At 42.9% G+C, this 27,130-nt stretch overlaps 2 protein-coding genes and 1 long non-coding RNA gene across 6 annotated transcripts in view; 2 read left to right on the top strand and 1 right to left on the bottom strand.

Moving 5' to 3' along the window:
* enox2 (ecto-NOX disulfide-thiol exchanger 2) overlaps positions 1-10,771 on the top strand; it is a 161,703-nt gene extending 150,932 nt beyond the window's left edge. For all 3 annotated transcript variants that reach the window (XM_086222046.1, XM_086222047.1, XM_086222048.1), the window contains 3 exons: positions 433-538; positions 2,722-2,807; positions 9,932-10,771. In XM_086222046.1, the coding sequence (XP_086078172.1) occupies positions 433-538; positions 2,722-2,807; positions 9,932-10,063 (324 nt within the window). In that variant the 3' untranslated portion in view covers positions 10,064-10,771. The remainder of the gene's footprint in view (positions 1-432; positions 539-2,721; positions 2,808-9,931) is intronic.
* Positions 9,616-11,906, bottom strand: LOC147251391 (uncharacterized). Its single transcript, XR_015118934.1, has 3 exons — positions 11,758-11,906; positions 10,223-10,319; positions 9,616-10,148 (listed from the first exon to the last, which is right to left on the bottom strand). It is a non-coding gene; the product is annotated as an uncharacterized LOC147251391 (long non-coding RNA).
* Positions 11,907-23,052: 11,146 nt separating this feature from the next.
* LOC147251390 (ATP-binding cassette sub-family C member 5) overlaps positions 23,053-27,130 on the top strand; it is a 28,016-nt gene continuing 23,938 nt past the window's right edge. The window contains exons 1-2 of one of the 2 annotated variants that reach the window (XM_086222043.1): positions 23,053-23,388; positions 26,903-27,091. In XM_086222043.1, the coding sequence (XP_086078169.1) occupies positions 26,913-27,091 (179 nt within the window). In that variant the 5' untranslated portion in view covers positions 23,053-23,388; positions 26,903-26,912. Of the gene's footprint in view, positions 23,389-23,410; positions 23,664-26,902; positions 27,092-27,130 lie in introns of those variants that run through there. The other variant, XM_086222044.1, reaches the window with a different exon arrangement.

The following is a 27,130-nucleotide window of genomic DNA, read 5'->3' as shown; positions in this document are numbered from 1 at the left end:
GCACAAAACAAAAAAAAAATCTTCTGTTATTCCTCTGCCTTTTTTGCCACCTGTCAGAGATCTGAAACAAACAGCTTGATCATTTGCCTTCCAAGTCTCTTCTTCTCTCGCTCTATTTGTTCTTCTTGCACTTATCATTTTTTGAGTCTGCGTGTGTGAAATGCATTTCATCTTGCTATCAGAAATGTAGCTCCAGGCTGAATACTCTCCCTCGCCTCATTATCCTCATCCTCATTGCTTCTCCATATTGATGTGTGGCTGGTGGAACTTTGTGATGTGTTCATTCCACTTACTTGTGTTTGATTGTCTTTTTCATTGTGTGCGATGCATCAGCTTTCATTTAAGCTTGTTTACTTCATTTCAGCCACAGTCAGACAGGGCCACTGGCTGCCAGCTGACTTATTCAATTTCACTGCATGTGTGTCAATGTAGGAAGCTGCTGTATCAACGGTGGTGTCCTGCAGTCAGGAGAAAGAGGGTCCTACAGAGAAGAACCCATCCAGTCCTGTGCACTCTGAAAGAGAAGCATTGCTAGTTGGTAAGACATAACTTAGAAAGACAACATCGTTCTGACATAAATGTCATATTTTGTTAATGTTAAACTATGAAGTTGTCTGACCTACATATCGGTAAATGCACTGGATTAATAACCAGACAAAAAGACTGCAGACACTCAGGAGCCTGCAAAAAGCCCTCCATATCCTCCATATATCACATTGTAATGTGATTCATTGCACATTTGCTAATGAAAATGTAACACAAAAGAACTAAAAATAGTTTAAAAAAAAAACTAACGCAAGTACTTGAAAGGCCTCAAAGGAACACACCATCGTTTTTGGGACATTCATTTATTCGCCGTCCTGCCCCAGAGAAAGAAACCCTTCTCTCTTCTGTGTGTGCAGGAGGGAGCTGAGACTAACCAAGCGCTAGGTAGCTTAGCACAGTGAACGGTAGTGGATGGACTGTGTCCATAGGTCCATCTTGCCCGGTCCTCTTGCTCATCCCAGTGTATTTTGGCTCAAATAGATAAGGATCAGAATCCTCTCTAACAAAGTCAACCATGATTAGTCGCAGCAGTCGCTCTCATAGTGTTTTTTTTTTTTTTGTTTTAGTGCTGCATCATATCACTGGGCACAGGTAGAAAAGTTGTTCTAGCTTTGTGTCTGATTCTAAAATGACTCACAATGTTATTTTCTACTGATGCAGGCAAAGAATATTTTGGAGAAAAAAAGTGTAGCTAACTAGCAGGAAGGTAGTCCCCTCCAGCTTCCCGCAGCACACACAGAGGAGAGAAGACTATCTATCTTACATGGCACTAGGGAAGATGGACAATAAGCATATTTCCCCAAAAGTTTGGTGCATTCCTTCCAAGTCTGATCTATATAAAAAAAATATTTACCAACCACATTTAAAAGCGTGTGTTTACATGTGTGTATTCCAAATGGCATGTCTGCTTTTGTAGTTAGTTCCTGACTAGTCGTAGCTGCAATGATTCTTTCCCGATGCATTCATAATATTTGTGGGGATTCAGTGTGTCCCTTTCACGCTCCTGCACCCTTGTGTTACTCTGAGTATTGTGTGATTGTTTTTTACAGAGAGATTCTAAAATTGAATCTGTATTCGTCTTTGCATTTGCACCTTCTTTGTGAGAGAGTGCTATATCATCATTTCTCAGATTCATTGATGGGCTAATTTGGCATATTTTCTGAAATAAATTTTTTGTCAAATAAAAATGTCATGTACGCATTAATGGATAAAAAAAACCTGGGTTCCGAGTGCTTGAAGGGAGAGAGGAATCCATCGGGTTCCACGTGATAATGTTGAGAACAACAGGAGTGGGCTGCACCTTCACGTACAGCGGGAAGCTCAATGTGAAGATGAGATCAGTTTTGTTGTCTGTCACACAGTAAGAGCTCATTAAGAAACAAACAAAGCACTAAAAAAAACACATTCAAAAGACAATACACCCACAGGTATGAAAAGGGACAGAAAACAACCACAGCTTGAACGTAAGAGAGGCATCCAGACTGATGCAGAGGTGAGAGAGAAGTCTGGTGAAAATGATCTCCATCAATTGTAGAAAATCAAGTCCTTTTCATTTAAAAATCATCATCAGTGATAATGCATCGGGGCCTCACTGTAGAGTTCCTGCTCGTCGCACACACACCGACAATCTTCACACGCTGGTGTGTATTCTGCACCGTCAGTTGAGAGAACGTGTGTATCGTGTTGATTGCCATTGGAGCTCTAGGTGATCACATTGTTACGGACCACCTGCAGGTGACAGAGACAAAGGGTTTTTTTGTGTCTCAAGTGACTGTGGTATTTTGGAGTTTTTGCTGTAGAAACATCATGACTTTAAGGCTGTGTGTATTTGTTTGGACTGCTGGTCTCCATAGGTGGCTAGTAAGCAGAGGTGGTGGATTATCTCTCCCCGAGCCCTATCTGTGAGCTGAAAGCAGATGGCTCGTTTCAGCTGGGGAAGAGAACGGAGGCTTTGATGAGGGACAACAGCATCAAAGCCATCATTAAAACACTCCCTCTTAGCTGGAGCCCTAATATACAAGAGGCTCTTATCTCTATTAGGACCCTGGGAGAAGCTTGTGTTGTGGAGAATTGGATAAGCTGGTGTTGAGAGTGTTGTTTGGCTGGTTGACAGGTGACACAAACTGGTGGTATGTGACATTAAGATTTCTGCATGACTTGTTTGTTCTACCGCAGGGATCATTTCAACGTTCCTGCACGTCCATCCGTTTGGGGCCAGTATCGAATACATTTGTTCTTACCTGCAGCGTTTGGACACCAAGGTAAGAGGCACACATGAATCAAAACTACCACTGTGGAATCAGGTGCAGCAATTCATCCAAATACTCTCAATATTGCAATATTTTCAAGTGTGATATCCAATTAACAGGAGCAGCAATTTGTTTGATGGTGTAAACGTTATTATAAATGAAGGTAAGTGGTGCTACAGCAATGCCCCGATCTACAATGTATATTTTTGTAAGAGAACATATTTACAGGAGACAGGAAGTTGTTGTTTTGTCAATCAAGTACTTCATTTAATTCGTCTGCACCAACGACAAGTGTGGCTGGAGGCACTGGAGGCGTGTCACTGCATGGCCTGTACATCAGGCTAATCCTCCTCAACACGATTGACCAGTACCACCCAGAGGGAATGTCTTTGAATGTTCCCGGAGAATCAAGGTTGAACTGATTTGATTTTAGTGGTGAAAGGTCACTGTCACTTCACTTTTGGTGAAAATTCACCCTTTAATTCTGAGAAAATGTCACACTAATGTCTGAAAGTGTGAAATTATGACATTTTATGTCCAAAAGGTCAAGCGCCAACTTGACGTCTTAATATTCAGCGCCGTCTCAGAAATGAGAAACCATGTTTCTGTATTTCCATTTTGCCAAAAAAAGATACTTAACAACTTTTATTGTAGTTTACACAACAGTCTGTGTGAGTCTTGACAAACAGGGATCTAAACTGCCACGGGACTGAACGATGCTCAGACAACCATGAGGTGGTAATTCTACTTTACATTTCTATTGGTCGAAATAAAATGCCAAAATAACCGTTCCTATTAAAATCATGAGCCATATCACATTGTCTGTCAAAATATCCGCAACATCATTCTCCTCCTCTCGTTCTGCTCTTCTGTGCAATGAATCAGCAGCCTGCAGACATCCTTCTATATTTCATGGACCCATACAGACACAGGGTGAGCCCCCACCCACCCCACCAGGCTGACATATAGACTTGTTGTCTAGCAGGGTCCTGCTGTGCCTCCCTCTGGAGGAGCAGCAGTGATCCTAAATGCTTTTACGGAATTTTCCACAGAAACAGATTCACTTTGCAAAGGGCTCTTTAACTGAAGTCAAAGCACTTGAGAAATACTTTGACATTTTGGAAAATACTCTTCTGGCCTTTTCTTTTTTTTATTTTTATTTTTGCTGAAAATTGGATGAAACAAATCGATACCACTTCCGTGTCTGTACATTAAATGCGGAGCTATAGCCAGCAGACGATTAGCTTGGCTTAGTGTCAAGACTGGAAGCAGAGGACCGCTAGCCTGGTTCTGTCCGAAGGGAAAACAATCCTAGCAGCAAACATGAAAGTGGTATCGATCCTCTGCTCTAAACCCAGACAAGAAACTTAAGAAGCATATCTCCCAAACTGTCCAACTCCTCCACTGAATAATTTGGAGCAATTCTTTTTTATGTTGTTGTTGTGTTCATTTTTTCAGTTATCAGTTGAGATTGTTTTTGAGGCCTGAATGCAGCAAACAACAGAGACATGCAGCAAGCTAATGTCTGCACTGTGCACAATCGGCATGGCGAACAATGGCAGGCATCTTGAAATAGACTTTTGCATGGAATCCAAAATACTTCTAAAAAATTGTTTGGAGAAAGTCAAAGCCGTATCTCTCATTTCTGTCCTGAAATGTCATAGCTATATGTCTCGCCATATCTGGCTCCTTGTGTGATTTCCCTTGATGCCAGAACATATTAAAAGTAGATCCTTCATTTGAAGCCAAACGCTTGAAGCCAAACACCAACATCAATCCTCAGACATCCTCAGTTTCCACTCTGTCTGGTGAAGCGCAGCCATTTTATCCTCATCTTCCTGAGAAGGTATTTTAGACGTATCATTGCTCTGCCCTGCCACTTAACTCCCAGCTTTCAAAATGTCTGCTTTCAATGTCACCTTCCAAAAAGGTAACAGTGTGATTAATGGCCATTTCTGCTTTCTGCCCCTCCTAGAAGACCTTTGGGAAAAATGGCAGATGTCACTGCTTCCCTTAACATTCTCACTCACAGACCACGCAGCTGGTAGACTTATAGACTCCATGACACCACAGCAAAAAGTGAAGCCAAAAGTTCTTGAAAGGAGTCGTTCGGCTCCTTTGAGCCAAGTTAAAAAAAAAAAAAGAAACTTCCATATTGCCCAAATGTAAGATCCATTAATACACAACGAAGTACACATCAAATGCCTTTTGGTTCATGGTAGTTTGGCAGTTCTTATCACTCTTCTTTCTGTTCGAGTATTCATCTTTTCATGAGCTTGGTTTTGGTTGGTTTCATCCTCAGGAAGCAATTGATGATTGCTTTGAGGAAACATCACATCTTCTTGGATGTTTTCCATAAAATCTTGAGATGTAAGACCAATTTTTCAAAACAGAAGAACCCCCCCCCCCCCCCCAAAAAAAACAAAAACAAAAAACAAAACTGGATGTAGTGATTGTCACATCGCACTAAAGTTTGTGAAAGCCTCAAGTTTGGCATTTTGGGTCATCGCCATCTTTAATTTTTGCAACCCGGCAGTGACCGCAATAGGACAGGAGGGTGAAGAGGGCAGTGAATCACGAGTTTCATCACCCTGAAATCGTACACTGCTTCTTTAAGCCAGTTATCTGATCATTTACGACACCTACAAAAATCAGCAATGGGATTTGGTTTGATACTGGCGTGCGATGATGAAACGTTAGGATCAAAACAACGAGAGTAAAATGTTGTTAACGCGAGCGTTTGAGCAACCCTATGGCACCTATTATAACCACAAATGAATCGGAATGCTTTGCTCTTTGGTTTATGTCTCCATGTGATTATTGTTACGCTAACATGAAGGGCCCATCCTTGTTCAGCCCGCCATAGATTGTCGGTGCTCAAGGTAGCCAAACCCTGAAGCACACCCTGCCTCATCTCCTGTCGTTTTATATTTTCCTCCCATTCCTATACCACCAGGTGTCTTTATACAACAAATATAGGTGCTCCTGGCCAGTGAATAGAAGGCAGGTTTGAGGTACTTCAGCATTTGCTTTGCTTTCCAAACCTGAAAGATTCGACTGCGTCTTTCATGCAGCGTGTGAATTCAAACAGTAATGACGAGTTGCTCTGCAGTAAACTCGCGGCTCACGATTGAGTCGGGCGGGACCTCAATGCTGTGGCTCCGTCCCCGGATCCCAACTTCACAAACATGAGTCCAAATAACATCTCCAGCACAAGATGGCAGGGCCCGTCTCCAGGATTTTTTGGCTTCATTCTTGCACAGTGGGAGGAAGTGGAGAACCATTGTCCATCTGTATCCACAGTCTAAGCTCAAATTTGGCAACTTGTACTTTCTCATCGTTTGGAAAATTAATTTGTCATTCGCAAAAACTTGGTTGCCCTAAGAAATGCAGCTTTGTGGCAACTCTTCAATGTTCCCATTATTACTGAAAGAATAGAGTGTGGCGTCCTCTCGTGCCTTTGGGGCTTTTTTTTTGTGTCCAGTTTGTGTTCATGTGATTGTTTTTGAATGTGTATGTGAGTGTACACCCACGTTTGTCTGTCTGTGTGTATCTGAGTCTGCCTGTGCATCTGTTACTCTCCGCCACACACATCAAGCAGCCCACAGAGTTTTGTCAATACGACTGGCTAGACTCCCCAACAACCAGCCCAGTCCTCTCGGCTTATCTAGTGGCTCCACACACGGCTTCATTGTGTGTAATGACACACCAATCTAATCACCAGGATGGACCCTAATGCGTCCTGACATCCACACAACTCTTGAGCAATCTAATTATTAATGCGAGCATTGCGAGGCACTGCAGGTAGTCCGCAGCAGCAGACTTAGGCGACTGTCACCACAGGACTGATGATGATTCGCAGCCCACGCTCGTGCACGCATGTGAGCAGAGGATCATCACCAGCCCTGTGGTGACAGCGGAGGGAGAACGTAGTTATCCTCCCCTGATCTTGGGCCCGCATGTACAGGATGGAAAAGCTGCGAAGAGTTTAGAATTTTTTTTCCCACTGGTTTAGGCAGTCACAGCGCCAGGGTCAGTTTTGAAGCTCTGGGTGAATTGGGCACTCTCTCTCTCCCTCCCTTCACTCTCACAGCAAATCTACTCACTCTCTGATTGTTTGATTGCAGTGGAGGTGTCCGCAGCGAACGTTTGTGAGTGTGATTAAAGCCGCAGTGGAAAATGTAACAGAATAAAGTGGATGCATGAGCAGAGTGAACTCACTAGGGGACTGGGGACCTCTCACTGGGTTGGAGTTCTGAAGTGTTTTTCGTTCTAACGTGCCTGCCTTACAATTAGGATGCAGTTCAACTTAAACAGCCTCACACTCACTTTTCCAGGAACTTAAATGCTGGAGGTGAAGAGTGAGGGTTTGAAAGACTGGATGCTGCAGACCAGACAGCAGGAACTGGTCAGTTTTAGAGAAGGTGGCAGATCGATCATAGTGTGCCGCAAATTATCTTTATGTTTGTTTATAGAATAAAGTATTATAAGTATTTTAAGTAGTATAAAAACTACAAATACAGAATTGCAGTTGTATGCCCAAGTGACGTGTGCCTGTCTCAGTGACCTTGACCTTTGACCAGCAACAAAAGGTCATCCTGGAGTCCAGCTGGATGCTTGTACAACATCTGGAGAAATTTTCTGAAGGTGCTCCTGAGGATATTGTGTTCACTTGGGATGACCTCTGACCTTTCATCTCATCCTCAAGCACTGGCCGACACCTAGGCAAATTTGAGGAAATTCCCTTGAGGCGTTTTCTGGGACGTTGCAATTACTCGAGGTGACTGTGACCTTTGACCACCAAAATCTTGTCTGTTCCTCGCTGAGTCCAAGTGGGCATTTAGAGAAAAATGCCCTCAAATATCAAGTTGAGGAGAAGTAGAGAGATGCACCTGAAAACAGAATGCCTGTCACTGCACCGAGGCATAGCAGTTGAACATGTACGTGTCATATGGTTGAATAAACTTATTTTTGGTGATTAAGTAATGAACAACAACGTTGATGTTTGTTGTCCACGGTGGTTGTTAGCTGTAACAGAGGAACGTTATTAGTATTTTTAGAGTATTTTTAATGTGAGTGGGCTACTCGCTCCTATTCACACTTTCTTCACCGGTCTGTCAGTATCTTGAGCTGTGAAGTTAGTGAACAGTGAATTTATTTATTTTTTTTTTTTTTTATACAGCTTTCCTCCTGAAAATGATACTATGAGCAGTGAGAGTGCAAAACATTAAAAAGCTTCAGCTTGGCTGCAGACTTTTCTGTGAAACCACGGAGAGCTGCGGATAATCCTCCATGGCTCATCACTGCAGTTATCACAAAATGTTGATTATAGCAACAAATCTAATAACAATCGGGGACATCTCAAACTGTTCCGTTGGGTGAGAATGAGTTATGAGGAAAGAGTTCACGTAACGAAATGTGAAAGATCCCCAGATGTGGCGCAGACAACAAAAGCCCAGGCTCCTTGGTGGTGACATTTAGGGAGGAGTCTGCCGAACAGTGATGAGAGTCATGCAGGTTTAACAAATCGCAGATGTAAGCCTCAACATGCAAAGCTAAAGGCGCCAACAGTTAAAACTGGAATCAACTGGCCTGCATCCTGTTAGTTACTGCAGACCAACCGCAGCGCTTCTGTTGCTAAAAGCAAAGAGGAGTGTGTCACCAGATAACTTTTGTTACTGTTGCTACATGGATACAATTGACTTGACACGATTAGCTGTTTAGTTTAGTTCAACTGCTCCGTGTGTTTACTGCTCCTGGAGCCCGCCTAAATTCATACACTACAGAACAAACGTGTGTCTGTGGCCAACGGTTCAAACAAAGAATTGGTAGTGAGAGCTGATACATGCATCGTGGAAGGCCCTGTATCCCATCACAGGCCCAGAGCAAACACTGGCTCCTTAAAACGTGTTTTAGTCTTCTTTTATGAAGTCTTCTTTTTGATGGCGTATCGTGTGTATTCCTGCATGAGGACAGGAACGAGACCAAATCCAAGAATGTTTCCCGTCCGCAACCCATCACAACACAAATGGCCGCAAAGTGCTTTATATTATTTATAGGGAGAAGAATGTATAATATATTAATCATAAAAATGCTTGCCAGGATTTATTATAGATGGTGTTTATTTTATGTTTAAGCCATAATGTGCCCACCAACTGAAACTTATCTAGGATTTTTTAAATTGTGTGACAGTAATCACATCATTAGTGGCACGTAAAAAAGAATTTATTTCTTATTTAAAAGAATTTTTTCATTACATTAATGAGCTCCTTATATCTTCCGTCTGTGGCTTGTAAGGAGACGGTGGTGAATAAGTGACTGGTTTTGGACGCAGCGCTGATGTATCCTGGTTGAATAAAACAAGACTGCGCTTCCTCCGTCGAGATGACAGTTCAGAATCAAAAATTAAACCCAGATTATGGTCCTCTGGCTTCATGTCAGTGAATAATTCATACCATTTCTAGGGAAAAGAAAGAGGAATTCTGAAGGTATCTGACTTCTGAAACATCAAACTTGAACTAGTGACACGGTACTAATGCTGACAAGTATTGTAGAGGTTGACGAAGAGATCTTGCTTCTCCTGTCAAAGAATTAAGGTCAGGGAGAATTCAAATTGGCAGAAAAACTGTAGTCAGAAAGTTGCAAGACTGGAGACAATGACTTGTGGCTGTATGTGCACTGGGAACGCCGGCGTTCCAGCTGTGCAACGGTCACACACACCGTCTCATGCAGGACTCGCTGCAGTGAGCTCACGTACTTTGCAGGCTGCGTAAAGTATTTTAATAAGAAAAATAAAAGATACGAGAGAGAAACACCAAACTCTGTAGGGAACTCAGTTTATTCCATTTTCTCTGTGTCTTGGAAGGATGGATAGATCAGACAGATGATGGCTTCTATTGAGCTACACACACACACACACACACACACACACACGTAATCAATAATATTTCATCAGCAGTCCGTTCGACAGCAGCAGTGGTCAGGGAAGTAAATGCTCTTAACTGTTGTTTGCTTTAGTTTAGAACATTCTTGGCTTCAGAAAAGAAAAACACCACAGGTTTATAGAAAGTCAAGGGCTTTTCTTATTGTTATTTAAACAGAATTATAAGAAAATATTTCTGTTTCTGTGTCGATAGATCAACCCCGGCGAGGTGGAGGTTCTCCTCTCTCGGCTGCCCTGCACATTCAGACAGGAGCTGACCGGCGTGGGAGCCAGTCTGGAGAAACGCTGGAACTTCTGCGGCTTCCAGGGCATCAAGAGCACATAGAATCTCTTAGTGACACTTCTGGGACATGAGAGAGAACATGAAGAGCTGACTGGCTGACAAAGCAACACTGGGACACTGTAGAGATCTGAAAGAAACAGTATAAAGATTACAAAAAAATGTTTAAAAAAGCCCACAAATGTCAAAACAGTGGACTGTTACCTGACATGCAAGGAAGGAGAAGACTGGGCGGAGATCTCAGATCAGGATGAAATGTCTCACGAGCATTTCAGGGACTGTGGAGGTGGCGGAGGAAGACCTTACAAAAAAAAAAAGGCAGAATGTTGACAAAAAAAACATGACGACAAAGTCTTCATGAGCTTGAACTCTTTTGTTTTTTTTTCCTCAGTCTCTGCAAATATTTGTAGATGTCAGGACTCTCCGGGAGTCACAGAAGAGGAGCGACTCCGACAGTCACTGGATTAGTGTGTAATTACGGCGGGCGCCGGCAGGACGCTGGGTCTCTACGGCTGGTCAGCGTGAGCCGGGACTGCAGGGGCTCACCAGGGAGGTTATCAGGGTCTAACTGAACACTTCATACCTCTGAAACCTTTGGCCTCCATCTCGTCTCCTTTTTTGCTGTTGCTGGTTTGTAACATAGATGAAAAATTGATATATTTCTTCATTTTCTGTAAAGGCTGTTAAAGAGTCGCATAGAATCAATTGTTGTTATACGCTGTAAATGCTTGGATTGTATTTTTGATTATAAAAAAAAAAGAATTTGAGTATATAAATTTCAGCGTATTTTTTTTTCATGTCATGAGAGGCTGACTCTAAAGGGTGCAGTTGAGTGCGTCTTTTAATCCTGCAAAATCCCCAAGAGCCCTGAGACACACACACACACACACACACACACAAAAGCACCTACACAGGACAAGTGGTCTTCTTCTACGCCTATTCTTGCTTTCAGAGCTTCTTCTTTTCCACTTCAAGCTTTTTGTTACTGGAGCTGCACTCTAGGCGGGTTTTAGAACCTTGCATAAGGGCATTTGTGTCTTTCTAAAGCCAATTATTCCTCCCTCTCAGGCTGCCTATAAACACAGCGCTGCAGCTTCACACTCAGACGGGAAACGCACCTGAGGGATCATGTTAATGATGTTTAATTGCCGAGGCTGTTTGTGTGCATGCTCTCTGGCATGGTGGGTAAACAATATGTGTGCGATTTGCCTGGATCCATATATTTAGCGGTTATACAACACTCGACAGAGGGGCGTTTTCTTCTCCAGATAGCGAGCTCTTAGGACTGGAGCCCCCCAAGCGTTCTTGATGCTCTCTCCGTCTTCTGGAGCACAAATCTTGATAATTGCAACTGATCTGGTCTCATCGGCCGCTTCGATCCGCTTTACTGTGGAAACACCAGCGTCCGTGCGGCGGAATTAATACCGGAGATGTTTTGCCTACAAGCTCCTACAAGGCTTATCTATCTCTTACACGTGTATTCATTATTAACAGCAGGGAAGAGCGATTCATAGGTGGAATAAAAAAATAAAAAACAAACAAAACCGCACTCGGATCCTGTCGTAGGAGTGGAGTTGTTTGCATATTAAACGCAGCGCGTAACCTCCAACCCACTTAGTTTCCTGGCTCCTGTCACGCGTGATTAGAGGAGGATGAATGCTTGTGCAGTAATACGCTGCGTCATATTTATTTAGTTATTTATTTGATTTTTTTAGTCGTAGAAAGTACAAAGATCACACCTGCGCTCCGGCTGGGAAACATGATTCGGTTTATGTGACGACACTCCAGCCTCAGCTCGCTGGTTGACTCAGGAGGAGGAGACGGAGCCGAGCAGCACTTCACTTCCTCTCCACATTCGAAGGCTTCATATAGGCAGAACATCCCTCCCTCCCTCACCCTCTCCCTCTCTCTCTTCCTCCCTCTCTCTCGTTAGGTTCTCCTGCCCTCGCCGACATAAATAAAACACTAATATGGCTCGTTCTCTCTCGCTCTCTCTCTTAGAAACCTTCTGTCTGGGCCCCTCACGAGCTTCCGGGCCTCTGCACTAATGGACTTGAGGCAAATCTATCTCTTTTTCTTTTTTTTTTCTTTCCAGCTGTTTGTGTGTGCGTGCGTGCGCGCACACGAGGAAGTAAACAAAGCCTAATTAAATCCACCGGCGGTTCCTGGTGAACGCCGTTCCACCGCTCACTCTTGTCTTCTGGTGGCTGTGACACAGCGAGGCGCCTCTTCATTAATTCGACTCGAGTTTGGGTTCAAGCTGGAACCCGTTTAAGGGTGTGATTTACCTCGCCAGCTGTGACGGTGCACGCCGGAGGACCGGCAGCTTGTAACGTCTCCGGCAGAGATGTATGAAGATGCACCAGGCTGGATTTGAAATGAAAGGGTACGAGTGACACTCTGGAGAGGGAGAGGGAGAGGGAGGGGGAGGGGGAGAAGGAGGAGGAGGAGGAGGAGGGGGTCTTCTAACTAAATCCATTTATACATACTCACATCACGTTTAAGATGGGTATAATTGGATGTGAGGAGATAAGCGGCTTCCTTTGGGCGATATCATGATGTTGATACCCTTAATTACCTTTTCGTCTCATGTTGCTTCCTGATGGCATCCTCATCTACTTAATTATTATGGCCTCCCCTGAGCGAACAGATGAGAGGGTGCTGGCTGTGTATGCAGCACATGGCTCATGTGACCCAAAATAAGATAAACAATCACCCCAGAAAGTGGATTAGAGCGACACAGTGGGAGGGGTGGGTGGAGAGGTGGGCGGGGGCGTTATTCCCGGCTTATCCACAGGTTTGCAGGTGAGGAGTTTGGACAGTGACAGACCGGCATCTCACTGCTGTTTTGTAACTAAATAAACGTCTAAAAATCTGAACCCTAACGAGAAATATCCCTGTACTCTTCTTTCAAAAAGCCCTTTAACCGGAGGTGGTGAGTCAACAGCGCCTCCTGTCGAACACAGGAGGAGCTGCAGCTCACAAGAAGATCTTTCACTCAGTGGGCAGCGCCGGGGGTGGTCTGCACCGACAGCTGTTGTATGCCTACAAAGCTGGGTGCCATGTTCATGTTCTCTCTCAATTAAAGCTGCATGATCCTCATTAATACATTTATGCATAAAAGCTCCAAAGTTAACTCTTTCCAGGGCCTCCACAGAGGCCTGCCTGTGGACGTTTGGAATCACATCTTAGAAACCACAAAGTACAGCGAGAATGAAATGTTCCTTTAAGGGTTTTTTTTTTGTTTTGTTTTGTTTGTATGTTTAGCAGCTTGCATATCATCACTTTGTTTTGTTTTGTTTTACTCACATGCACTTTTTTCCCCCTGTAATAAATGGCAAATGCTGGAATCTCTTCCACGTGCTCTCTGGGGTTCTGGACCCAGGAATTCATTGGAGTATGACACATGATGGATCTGACTGTTTTCTCTCCAGCTGCTCTTTCTTTCAGTCTTTTGTCTCCTACACATAGATCATCACAAAGCAGAGGGCATGGAAGGAAGGGAGAGAGAGAAAAAAACCACTCCACTCTCTGTACTGAGGGATTCTTCTAAAAATCTTTCTTCACCGTTAAATCATATTCACAGGTAAGGAAATGTCCGCCTGTGCTTGCTTGGGTCCAGCAGAGATATATCTGGCTCATTAGTTTGTGAAACCAGAGGGCCTGATCGGTATGTTTGATCTGAAATGCCAGCACAGTGCCAGGGTAGATGGGATAGCCAAACTCCCCTAATGAGTGATGGCCTCGCTTCATACAGCTACAAGTGACCTTTTGCCAAAGAAGAATTGCAATTACCTGCCCACCGGAGGATTATCGGTTTATTTTTAGACACGAGAATGGACGCGATTGGCATCGCGTCTATGTAACACCTTCCCTAGTGTGAGTTCTGACCATAAACTGGTGTTAAAGCAATTATTATGTTTGGCAGCAGAGCGGGCTAAGCATCCCCATGTGGTGTTTTCACATAAGTGTCTGTGTAATTTTCATTAAGTCCTTGTTGAACTGCAAACACCTGAAAGCCTGCAGGGAGAGTAACTGGTCGGTTTCTATCAATGAAGTAAATATGGGAGGTAATAGAAGTGGAGGAGTTGGCCAAAATCCACCAATATAACTGATTTTGATTAATCCAACACCCTGAACGGTAAAGAATGGAAGTCAGCCTCCCTACCTCCTGCAGGAGCTGAACACTAAACAGTGCTGGGGGAAGTTTAGAGTTCCTCTACTGAAGTAAAAGTATAGATACTGAGCTAGAAATAGTTCTCTGGTTCAAAAAAAACAACAAAAAAACTAGTTAAGTAAAGAAGAGAAGTATTTGCTCACTTTAGTCTAAAATGTAAAAGTAAACAATTGAATCTTGGCAGTAAAACTGATCTCAATCAAGATTATAAATGACAAGTAGCCTGGAGTTGTTGTTGTTTTTTAAAGGAGACTTGTAATTAATATTTGCAGCCTCGTGCAACACGTCCACTGTCAATCTTAACTGACATATGAAACAAAGGCATTTGAATTTTCCCCTGCAGTGCACCTTGGAGTTTTGCAATTCCTGTTTTTGATTGATATCATTTCTACTCATGCAATGTGCCTCTCCCAACATTGACCCACCTTCGCTTCGACTCCATTCGCCTTCACGCTTAAAAGTACACAATATTTAATGTGTCCCGGAGATTGGGAGCATTTGATTCATTGACCTCTGAAGTGGTTTGCGTGTGTGTGTGTGTGTGCGTGCGTGCGGTCGTTCTGGATGTGCTGCTCTGATTGTGTCATCTTTAAGTTTTCGGGCTTCAAATTTGACAGTAAATTGTCTTCTTCTTGTTTTCTTTCTCTGTCAAAGCAACTCGTAACTGACAGGTTCAGATAAATGTAGCGCAGTAAAAAGTACAATATGTCCTTTGATACGTAGAAGAGTACAAGTTCAAAGTCTTCCAAAATATGAGTACACAAGTAAAATTACAGATACCTCAGTAATGGACAGTACTTGAGTAAAACTATGACTTTCTAGATATACTCTATATATATATATTTGGGGATGGTCCATGTCCATGGACCACTCAGTGCTTTCTCTCTCCCCCTTTTTTGTTGGTCTATAGAAGCTCCTCAGGGCTTATAGAAGGTGCTTTATGAAGCTAAGCAATTATTTTTGTATTAGAGCTCCCATATGCTGCATATATGGAGAGACTGTTGTTTACCCAAGGCCATGATAGAAACAGAAGATCTAGATGTGTGTGTGTGTTTGTGTGTGTTTGTGTGTGTGTGTGTGTGTGTGATACTCCAGTTATCTGATTATATTTATATTCAAAGTATTCATCAGCTCTCAGCCAATGACACCACCCCAGTGTGTTATCAACTGAAACACAGGGTCACTGTTTATATTCAGCAGTGAGTAAGCAATAATAGTGAAAACCAAAAAAAAAAAAAAAATTGTCCTGCAGTGCAATGTAATACAACAGTGATGCCCACTAGTGGAGATCAGGGAAATCGCTTCTGATTGTCTCATAGGTCAAACGGGAGAAAACACTCACTCTCGTGAAAAAATGATGAAATCCATCACTTTCATGCGAGTATTCCAGAGTGAAAGCCTGATAAATCCATGATAGTTTGCTGTATTGGGGTGAGAAATGTCAGTCTGAATGAACTTGGGAAGAGGAGCATGTCACTGTCATAAAACTCTATCAGTCTTTCCTTGTTGTCTTTCGATTTCTCGCAGAATACGCCTTTGCCAGATCAACAGTGACAGCCCGGAGCTTTCACTCAGTGCATGACTAACCCGTGTTGGAGCTGAGGGTTGTCATGTTTGAGACTCTGGAAGTTACTGCGAGAGTGAGATTTTGGAATTCCTCCAGCTTGGTATAAAAATGCCCAAACCACTGGAGTTCATAGCACATAATGTCTAGATTCTGAGATAACTCGAGTCACCGAGCTGAGATTGAGTTGTCTGAGTCCTTTTAGGAGAAAAAAACCTCCCTGCTAGTTCTTAGTTTCTTTTGGTCAGGCAGTCAGACAGAAAAGAAAACTGTATAATGTGGGACTTTTCATTGCTTTATTATTTGTCATCAGCTGTGTGTTAGCGGGACAACTCACAAAGCTGGGGGCCGATTTTGATGAAAAAAAAATCAGATTTGGTTGAATGAGAGAATTTGAGTTGAGGGACTGTCAGTTTGATTTTAGAATAAAACCAGATGACCTCCTATCACCGTGGTGGAGACACGCGCTCTCCGTCATTTTGTCTATTTCAGAAAATACACAAATATAAAATATGACAAAGTATTTCTATGTATATGTTTATCTATTACAGAATTTAAGCCCTAATGGCAGAAATTTAGTGCTCTGATGTGTATGCAGTCGTCTAAACGTTAGCATGGGGATAAATGGAAGCATGAACTGTAAAACGTGACTGTTTTCTTTTCCAGACAAAAACAAAATCAGAAAGGAAAGCATTTTTATGAAACAGCTGAATGTTCGGCTTCCTTAGGTAGCCTCAAAATCTGCAATTTCCTCTAAGATGTGTCCAGGTTGTTGAGCTGGAAACGCTGAGGAACAGCGAGGAATGGACCCATACACATATTTTGGAGAGAGAAAATCGAAGAAATGTCTTGAGGTAAATTGAAACTAAACACAGCAGCACTGAAAAGAATGAACAAGAAAATAAACTTTCTGGAGGGGGTAAAAAAAAAAAAGAAAAAAAAAAAAAGAAGAGCCAATCAAATCCTACTATAGTGCAGTATGTGCCTGTGTCAGACTCGCTCCTGCACCCCAGTCAATTTTTATGAGTCCAACAAATCACATTGATAACTTTCCTGCAGGTAGGCACCCAAACACATCTTAATTAAAAGGAACACATCTGCATCTTCCCATTAAACTGTGAGAGATCAGCTTTGTGTCTATTTCCTTACAAAACCTGTAATGTCGGCACTTCATCCCTCAGCTCCGTTATGGAAACAACAAAAGATACATTCTATTAAAAGCCAAGTAATTAGTATATGCAATGCTTCTGTCTGACTTATGAATATTAATTGCAACAACAACAAAAAAAGGCGAACAAGCTGTGCTCTGCATTTATCTGCTTGAACATTTAAGGTATCGTCATGGGAGCCTGGATTTGCGTAGAACGCAGAGATGTCTGTGAATCTCTATGAACAAACAGCGACTGTGATAGACCAGCTCTTTGTGCATAACTGATCATATGTAGGCAACGTAATGTGACATTCAGACGTCTCTCACAGCTCCAGTGCGAGAGATGCTCGCAGTCATCGACGACATCAGAGGTCTTTTTCCGTCTCTTAGAAACCGAGCCGAGTCCTTTTTACAAACGATTTGCTTTAACAATCACTATTACAGAAGGGGCAGAGAAACCAATTTGATTTCCAGCAGTGGTCTCGAAAGACCATACGAAACGGTGAAAATGGCCCCACAGCAAAGTTAACAGCAGGCTGAAGGAATATACAAAGATACGGCGAGAGGGCTCAACATTCCAAATGCGGCTGTGTGGAAAGTGTGTTTAATATAGATTTCAGGTGTCTGGAGTTGAAGATGGAGGAATTATTCCCTGCTCAAATCACTGTGGAGGCGTACAGTATGTTGATCAGCGCCGAATTTAGAGCATCTCACCGACGCCGACAAGGGAAAAAAAAGGGGGGGGGGGGGATTTAGTGATTGTTCGGCAGGTTGGCATCATAATGACCTAGGAGGTTGATTGCAAAGTCCAGATTCAGAGCATTGATTGCAGAAGTTCAATAAATTTCCACGGCTCAGGAAAGCCATTTTAAATTTTTTTTTTTTTTTTTTTTACTGTACTGCTTATTCTCGTCTGTCAGCAGGACAGAGAAAGCTGCCGGAAAAGTAGAAGCAGAGACCTAAAAAAAACGAAAGAAAACAAACCCCAATTGAATACTTTAATATTTGCTTACTGCTGGACATATCTCAATTAATTTGTTTCTCTTGCACATAGCAGTCTCGAATTTTATGATGCAGAAAAACACTTTAGACCAAAATCGTTCAAAGAAATTTCCTTATCAGCGCATCTCTGGAATTAATTGTTTTATTCGTGCTGAAGCAGACACCCTACAGCCTGTTTAACAGCGTGCAGGGGCAGCAACTTGTCTCCATGCATACTAAATGTAATTCAAGGAGATGTAATTATTGCTGGTGGGAGGAGCCCTCACCCACAATAATGTCACATTTAATGACATTGTTTACAGTGCGTGCTGCACGTCAGGACCGTGACGTCAGACGAGGGAAATCTTGAGATCCTCGTCTTAAACTGTGAGCTGTTGATAACAGCAGTGAGTTACAGCTGCTTTTTCATGACGCTAATTTGATGCATTCACCTTGGTAATTAAAGTTCACTCCACCGCTCTGTTGCCACACTCACTAATGGTTCCTCATTATCAGAACTAGCAGATATGTTTTCGCCATCCTAGATGATTAGATGGAATTGGAGCTGTATAAATATATATGAGAGCGTGTAATAACATGTATACAGAATGCTGCAGCTTAACTACATCATCTAGTTAGGAGGCCAAACACTGATGGAGTACTTCAGAAGATATATATAATTAGCTTGGATTGCTAATGCTAAACTGTGTTGCTGGCATCATTGCCGCATATCAGAACAAACTGTTTGATTGGCATATCTTTTTTTGAGGCTGCCTTGTTGTAAACTAGGTGTGTGTGTGTGTGTGTGTGTGTGTGTGTGTGTGTGTGTGTGTGTGTGTTTGTGTGTGTGCGTGTTTGTGTGTGTGCGTGCTAGATGCTTTAGCCTGCTTAGCTCTGTACTGCCAGATCTCTGTGCATTTGAAACTCTGAATTTGAACCAAAAAAGTGGAGATGATTTGCTGTGCCTGAGCAGACCATTTGTGTGTGTGTGTGTATATGTGTGTGTGTGTGTGTGTGTGTGTATATGTGTGTGTGTGTGTGTGTGTGTGTGAGAGAGAGAGAATTTCATTTTCAACTCATGTAAAAAAAAAAATAATGGGGGACAGAATGATTACCGTGTTAAAAATAACGATGCTCTTGTTTGGTGACAGACAGGTAAAACAAGACAGAAAAATTAAATTGATTCAGCACTTTGGAAGCATTTTCATGTCAAGGAGGAAGAACAATGGGCAGGAGAGTGTGGCAATTCCAGTCAGTTAGTAATTGGGTTAATAATTGTGTACTCAATATCAAGCAAAATAAGAGGGGTTTTCATCTTTGCACTGGTAGAGCAGCTTGTGTGTGTGTGTGTGTGTGTGTGTGTGTTTTGTGGGGATTTATTTTTTCTAAATCTTTTCAAGTCCTCTGCTCTAAACATGTTTTTCTCCTTGAATGTTTCAGCCTCACTGTGTAAAATGATGCAAACTAGCTGCCCGTTTTCTCAGTCGTCGATCAAAGAGTCCATCAACTCCGTTTACGTGCAGGATTTTTGACATCACGTAGTTTGGCAGCCAATCGGCCCTTTGGTTGATGCATCATCGTCGCGTAGGACATCGATCAAACTACCTAACTATTGTTCTGCTGTTCAGTGTATCACAGCTTATACAATAGCAGGACCCTGGCCTTCCTAAATGGAACAATACCTTTATTAATCATATTCAGCCTACATAAGCACTGGTGTGGAAAGCTGAAGCCTTTAGTGCACAAAGACTGTGGATTTATACAGTATTTTGTGACATCTTGTTGATATTGTTATGCTTACAATACTTTATTGTGGGTACTACAGAAGATGGAGGAGAATTATCTCATTTTAGGCAAGATAATTTTAGCTTAATTTAGCTTTGCTTAGCCTAGCTTAGTTTAGCTTAGTTTCGAAGAAATCTACTGTCTAGCAGGTTTAACAAGTGAAATGAAAAATATTTGTAGACCCATGTATTTTTAAAACTTGAAAATGGTGTAGGTTCCATTTTGAGGATTAGGATGTGGTCATAACCACATCTCAGTCGCATTAAGAGCAGGGTTTATGGAGTCTGAGATCATGGGCCTCATCTGGAGTGAGGCCATCCTAACATTTACTCACTTTCAAGTAGACGTTATTGGATCATTATTATGTTATTTGATGCCAGACAGTCAACTAAGTAGCCAAGCTGGGCTCAAAGCATTGTTTTACAGTACACCAAACACATGAAAACAGTTTTTCCTGAGTCATTTATGAATTCCCGACTCTTGGAAAGTTGCAATAACAATCAAATTCCCACCAAACTACAACACCTCTGAACCATACAACCCTGAGGAGGCCTGACTCATTTTTTTTTAATGCCTCAATCAAAACGTGCAGGCGAGTTTCAAGGTAATTACATCACATTAGTTTTCTTCATAAAACAGGAAATGTTGAAATGAAGAGCACGGGAAGTGTGACTGTTTCCCCCCATTTTTCACCTTACCTGTTGGCTTAGTTGCTACACAACCCTCCACTGCCATCGCCGGGCCAACGTAGACTGATTGAAGTTCTTCAGTTTCTGATGACATTTTGACTTCCAAAGATAGTCCAAGTAATTTAGGATTAAAGGTGCTTTTTTTTCGAAAAAAAACAATGTTTTTTTTCTATGTGTGTGTTTTGAAAAGTTTCATGAATTACAATACAACCATGAGACCGTGATGCTTGTAATTTCAATTTGCAGGACATCTTTTGGTCTATTACATGTTCTCAGTACTGCTGTTATTTGTTCCGCCAGTTGATCTTGGACTTGTGATCATTTAAAGGGGCAACCTCATGTGACTGTAGAGCGGGTTTACCTTTAATTTGGCAGCGACAGCTTTGGCATCTTTTCAATAATTGCAAGTTAATACAACATCCTTCTGCTGCCTTGTTTGTCATGAGCCGTACTTGTGGCAATTCCTGTCTTAGAGGATATAAATACAATTTCATCTGGGGGTTAAAGAGACGTTGGCTGTCTTGCAGGTCAGAACTTTAAAAAAAAAAAAATTTTTTTACATATCTAAAAACAGCAACAACCAGCTACTGGGAGTAATAATTAAACCCTTGATAGTTTTCTTCACGTGGTCTGGTCTACTCAAGTAGTTGATGGTGCAAATTGATAAAGTGCATGTTGTGTACATTATTATTGATCAATATCAACATATCAATCAATATCCATATTTGCGTGTGTCCAGGTTTGGCATAACCTGACTTGCCTATTCTTGTTTCTGAGACATTCATTATTATATTACACTGTATCACAGTGACTATTGTACATTCTGAAGACATTAAATACATGAGGTAAGATATATGGAATTATGTAGCAAAGAACAAATTGTTAGATATCTGTTAATATGTTCTATATTTTAGATTCCTCAAAGTAGCCACACTTTGCTTTGTTGGCAGCGCTGCAAACCCTTGGCCTTCTCTCGATGAGCTTCATGATGTCGTCTCCTGAAATGGTTGTCACATCTCAGGTTCGCCTTGTCAGGGTTCATTTGTGGAATTTCTCTCCCTCTTAATGAGGTTGGGACCGTCAGTTGTGCTGTGCAGAGGTCAGGTTGGTACACAGCTGACAGCCCTATTTGACAGCTGTTAGAATTCATATTATGGCCAGAACCAATCAGCTAAGTAAAGAGAAATGACTGTCCATCATTACTTTAAGGACTGAGGGTCGGTCAGTGTGGAAAATTATTAAAACTTTGAAAGTGCAGTCGAAAAAAATAAAATAAATCAAGCACTACGGTGAAACTGGCTCACATGAAGACCGTGCCAGGAAATGAAGACCAAGAGTCACCTCTGCCACTGAGGGTGAGTTCATCCAAGTCACCAGCCTTAACAGCCCCTCAGATTAGAGCTCAGATTCATGCCACACAGAGTTCTGGTAGCAGACACATCTCTACATCAACTGTTCAGAGGAGACTTCACCAACCAGGCCTTCATGGTGAAATAGCTGCTAAGAAACCACTACTGAGGAAAAGCAACAAGCAGAGGAGATTTGTTTGGGCCAAGAAACACAAGGAATGGACATTAGACCAGTGGAAATCTGTGCTTTGGTCTGATGAGTCCAAATTTGAGATCTTTGGTTCCACCCTCCATGTCACTGTGCGATGCAGAAAAGGTGACTGGATGGTCTCTACATGCATGGTTCCCACTGTGACGTGTGGAAGAGGAGGTGTGATGGTGTGGGGGTGCTTTACTGGTGGCACTGGTGGGGATTTACCGGTACTCAAAATTACAGGCACACTGAAGCAGCATGGCTTCCACAGCATCCTGCAGCGACACGCCATCCCATCCGGTTTGCGTTCAGTTGGACCATCATTTATTTTTCAACAGGACGATGACCTCAAACACACCTCCGGGCTGTTTGACCAAGAAGGAGAGCAATGGAGTGCTGCGCCAGGTGACCTGGCCTCCACAGTCACCTGACCTGAACCCAATCCAGATGGTTTGGGCTGAGATGGACCACAGAGTGAAGCCAAAAGGGCCAACAAGCACTCAGCATCTCTGGGAACTCCTTCAAGACTGTTGGAAAACCACTTCAGGTGACGCCCTCATGAAGCTCTGAGAGAATGTCAAGAGTGTGCAAAGCCGTAATCAAAGTAGGTGGCCATTTTGAAGAGTCTGAAATATAAAACATGTTTTGAGTTATTTCACACTTGTTTTTGTTTAGTACATCATTCCATGTGTCTTCATTCATAGTTTTGATGCCTTCAGTGAGAATCTACAATGTAAATAGTCATGAGATGAAAGAAGAATATTAAAAAATGAGAAGTTGTATGTAAAGGGCCATATATACTGTGTGTGTGTGTGTGTGTGTGTGTGTGTGTGTGTGTGTGTGTGTGTGTGTGTGTGTGTGTGTGTGTGTATCTGTGTATACATCACTTGGTAAAAGCATACGTTGAGGGTGGTGCAACGTGGTCCAGTGTGTTGCCTTACTTTGTTTCCATGTTATTTGTGTGCACTTGTTTGTTTTGTTCTTCCTGTGCTCAGAGGCCGTCTATTAGCAGATAGCGGCCTCTCCACGGACTGTTTACGACCTCCGGGCCAATCACATATCAGCTCGAGACGCTGGGCGCTCCCCCCCCCCCCCCCCCCCCCCCGCCGTTGTGGCCCCGCCCCTATCTCGAGTTTGTACTACTACGGTTACCGCTCAGCACCGTCACCGGTTGGCGGAGCCTCTATGACATCACAGCAATATCGGGAATTCCTCTCCCTGAAGGGTGTCGCGTGTCGGTAAACCCGGGCAGCGGACATCAGTGTGGAAGCGGCACGAACGGTCTACACGTGAGGGGCCAAGTTTCTTTGTCTCCTGCCGGTGTTTCCATCCCGCTGCGCCGCGTAGGAAGATGTGTTGGTCCGGCAGGTTAGATGGCAAAGTATAGAGAAGAGTTATCATGGTCAACTGCCTCTTCGACCGCACTTCCAGATAATAATCCCAAGGTTTGACCTGTCAACCGAGAACAAAACCGACGTGAATGTAAGTGAATTAAACCAGTTAAAGTCAGTTAGTACAGTTTATCATGAAAGATGACAGCGTCCGTTTCAGCAGCGTGACTAAGCTAATAAATTCACTTGTAGCCATAGTAATTTGCTCCCTGTTATCAAGTGTTGTGAAGTACTTTACCATGTTTTCAGTTGACAAAATTTTTACCCCCAGGACTAAATGTTTATGTCTAATGACCTATCTATCATTAGTTTTGTTTATTCAAGCAGTATTGATTAACTTTTTTCCTGGAGGACTCATTAAAAAAGGTCAGCTGGAAATGCAGGGGAAAAGTCATTAGACTGTCAGCAAAGTTTACTTTTTGGTAATATGGGTGGTTTGTTTCTGTGCTCTTTACTGTACTTGACCAAGTTATACTTAACTTTGCATCGGTTAGAATCAACACGGAGGAGGGCTGCATGTACTTTTGATCATTCTGACTGACATTGCAAGATGGAATGTTGTTGTTGTTTTTCCCCTCTGTTATTCTAATTCTGATTGAAAAGTCCAATAAAATGATGGTGTGATTTTTAAATGGGATGTGTAAGATGTTTCCTTAAACCCGTTGAATGCAATGCATAGGCATGACATCTCTGCAGCTGTATTCTTCAGAAATATTGAGCATTTGCTTTCCTGCAGTTTTGAAAATTGCAGTTGGCCGTTGTGCTTCTCAATAATTGCACAGTCCATATTTAACCCTATTTCATGTTTTTTGATTTCTTCCGTTAAAGTAAACACAACCCGTCTGGCGGGTAACATTCAGACCCTACTTTGCAGTTCGTGGTCTGCGGTGCCACTCACAGTCCGTGACACTGATGAATGCAGAACGGTCCAACCTGAAAATAGGATCTGAAAAATTCACAGCCATATGACAAACTTCACATGATATAGGCGCAAGGGCTGTCGCGTGAAACACAAGAGGTCTTTTCATGCTTTTTCTGAGCTGCAGGCTGTAGTTTCCAGTACATGTTTACATGAACTTGCAACACACTTCTCAGCGTTTTTTTTTTTGTTTTTTTTGTGTGTGTCAATGTTTGAATCCTCTATTCTGCTTTGAATCTCTATGTTGACCGGGCAATCCACACCCCCCGTTGGTTGACCTTGTCACAGGACTCTACCATAGAGGGGATCAGTGACGGTGTGCGGGCACACTGGCAGCTCAGATGTCTGCTCCTGAGCTGATGGGGCTGCTGGCAGGCCGTCTTTAAATAGATAAGCACTTTAGTTGTATGCCAGAGAGGGGCCACGACCTCTGAGCAAGGTGATTTCTCGAGTCTATGTGCGTTCAAAGGGTGATTCAGCAAAATACTGCACTTCTCTAATAGTTCTCGGGTTAAAAGGAAACAGACCCTGCAGAGGTTTTAGTGTTTTATGTATCAGTCTCCTACTGGGAGGTTAGATAAAATGTCAGCTCAAGTGTTCTCCTTGGAAATATCTTACTGGGATGTATCAAACTGTTGCAACTCTTTGAAGTTTTTGTTCAATGTTCCAGTACAACTAATATGTTTGATTTGTGGGAAAGAAAGTTAAAAAAAAAAAAAGTCAGCTAATCAGCATTCACATCATCCATCCAGCCATTTTCTCTACTGCTTATCTGTTAAGGGTCCTGCTGGGGGGGTGGGGGGTCTATCCCAGTTAACACTGACCGGGGTTCACCCTGGATGGGTCGCCAGGGCCAACAGAAGCAATTAGGGGTTCAGTATCTTGCTCAAGGATACTTCAGCATGGGCGGGGGGGGGGGGGGGGGGGGGGCGCACGGTGGTGCAGTGGTTAGCACTGTCGCCTCACAGCAAGGCACACAGTCTTTCTGTGTGTGAGTCTCCATGTTCTCCCTGTTCCTGCGTGGGTTCTCTCTGGTACTCCAGCTTCCTCCCACAGTCCAAAGACATCAAGAGGGGACGAGGCTGATTGACACTCTAAATTGACCGTAGGTGTGACTGTGAGTGTGAATGGTTTTCTGTTCATATGTGCTGGTCCTGTGATGGACTGGTGACCTGTCCAGGGTGAACCCTGCCTCTCGCTCGAAGGCTGCTGGGATAGGCTCCAGCCCCCCCGCCACCCTTAATAGTAGAAGCAGTAGAAAATGGATGGATGGTCACCGAGGGAAGTGAGGATCGAACCAGCGACCCATCGGTTGCCAGACTGCCACTCTACCTCTGAGCCCTGCCGCCCCCTTGCAGTCATGTTGCTATGACCACCGATATTAGTAATATTTTAATACTGCTGTTGGATCTCTGATGTCATCACTATCACTGTGACTGTCTTTGTCTCTAAAGCAGGTTTAGGTGGCAGAAATATGAAACAACAGAATGCAGACTGGTCTCTCCTGAGCCCTTTCTCACCAACAGTCACGTCCTCAAATCCAGTTTGCAGCAAACAGAAAAATACTTGTTTTATCATGTGGGTCATGATGTGCTCTCTTCCGTGCCACCTCGACGGCTCACTGCCTCTGTGATACACGTGAGATCAAACGTGACATGTGAGCTAAGGCCAACTCAGTGCGACTGCATCATGAGCCAATGAAATGAATGCATCTCGTTTTTGAGAGTCTCGTATTTTTCGGTCCTGGTTGTGAAACAGTTCTGCAAATGCGCGTAACTTCCACAGTTCCATTTGGTAGATAGAACCAAGGCTCAGGAGTCCTTGAATGGCAACAGTTCGTGGTAAAAAAAAAAAGTCTTCAGAGATTCCTTCCATCATAGATAATAAAACAACAGAATTCTGAATGAATCTTTAGATTCTCCCTTGATTCCTCCACATTATGGGTTACAGAACATTGCACTGGTGCATCACGGATCAATGCCAGGGTGGTAACACCAAACAGCTCGACAGTTTATAAACTAGCATTTGGGGTCAATGGAGAGCATATCGTAAACACTGAACACAAAGCGTTCATTGAGTGAGTCCTTATTTATTCTGAAAATATGACCAAGATTCAGCCTTCCTTGAGGCAGCGCACTCGCCAAGCTTGACGTCAAGCTGATGAATGGTTGTTGAGCTAATGGAGTCACAGTCATACAGACACTAATATGACAATCGTTGAGGCTGTCGTCTCAGGCCCTCATATGCCCCCCCCCCCCCCGAACCCAGACTTCAGACTCATGACTGCACTTCCAATTCAAATCTTAGCCCTCTTCAATGGTTTTTACTCTAGAATGAGGTATAGTCTCTTGTAAATGAGGTTTTTGACCCTGTATTCCAAAAAGTAACATTAAATTTGGGGTAATGAATTAAAATAAGTGGACTCCAGACAAGGACAATGCTAAAGTTATTCAAGACAATAATTGGCTGAATAATCACTATTGAAATTTATAATAATTAAAAATTATAATAATTAACTTCTGATGGAACCAGGTCTTTTGGGTTTACGGAGCTTTCTCGAGAAGCCAATTATTCCAATTTGTTTTTCATTGCCTCTGATAAGATGAAATTGCAGGTTTCAGTGGGTAAATATTTGTCGTAGTTTATCTTCAGGTTGTTAATGTAGTTTTGCTGATTGTCTCGCCAGAGGGACTGCCATGTTTCCTGATGCCCTGGAAGCAGCTGGGCGGGTGGAGGGCTTACCTCTGTCCTCCCCGCAACCACTATCAGAGCTAGAAGAAGATGAAGCAGAGGCATCGGTGGAAAAGGGTCCGAAAAGACGAGGACGCTACCGGAAAAGCCTGCAGCTTTTAAAGCCTTTCAGGATAACACACAAGTAAACAACGCTGAATTTAAAATCCCTCTTGCTGAGAGA

The sequence above is a fragment of the Aulostomus chinensis genome, chromosome 13 (assembly GCF_037954235.1).
Source record: "Aulostomus chinensis isolate RoL2024-O1b breed Wild chromosome 13, RoL_Achi_v1.0, whole genome shotgun sequence".
Lineage (NCBI taxonomy): Eukaryota > Metazoa > Chordata > Actinopteri > Syngnathiformes > Aulostomidae > Aulostomus > Aulostomus chinensis.
The sequence above is the reverse complement of the archived record's forward strand: the minus strand, read 5'-3'. Positions and strand labels throughout refer to the sequence as shown.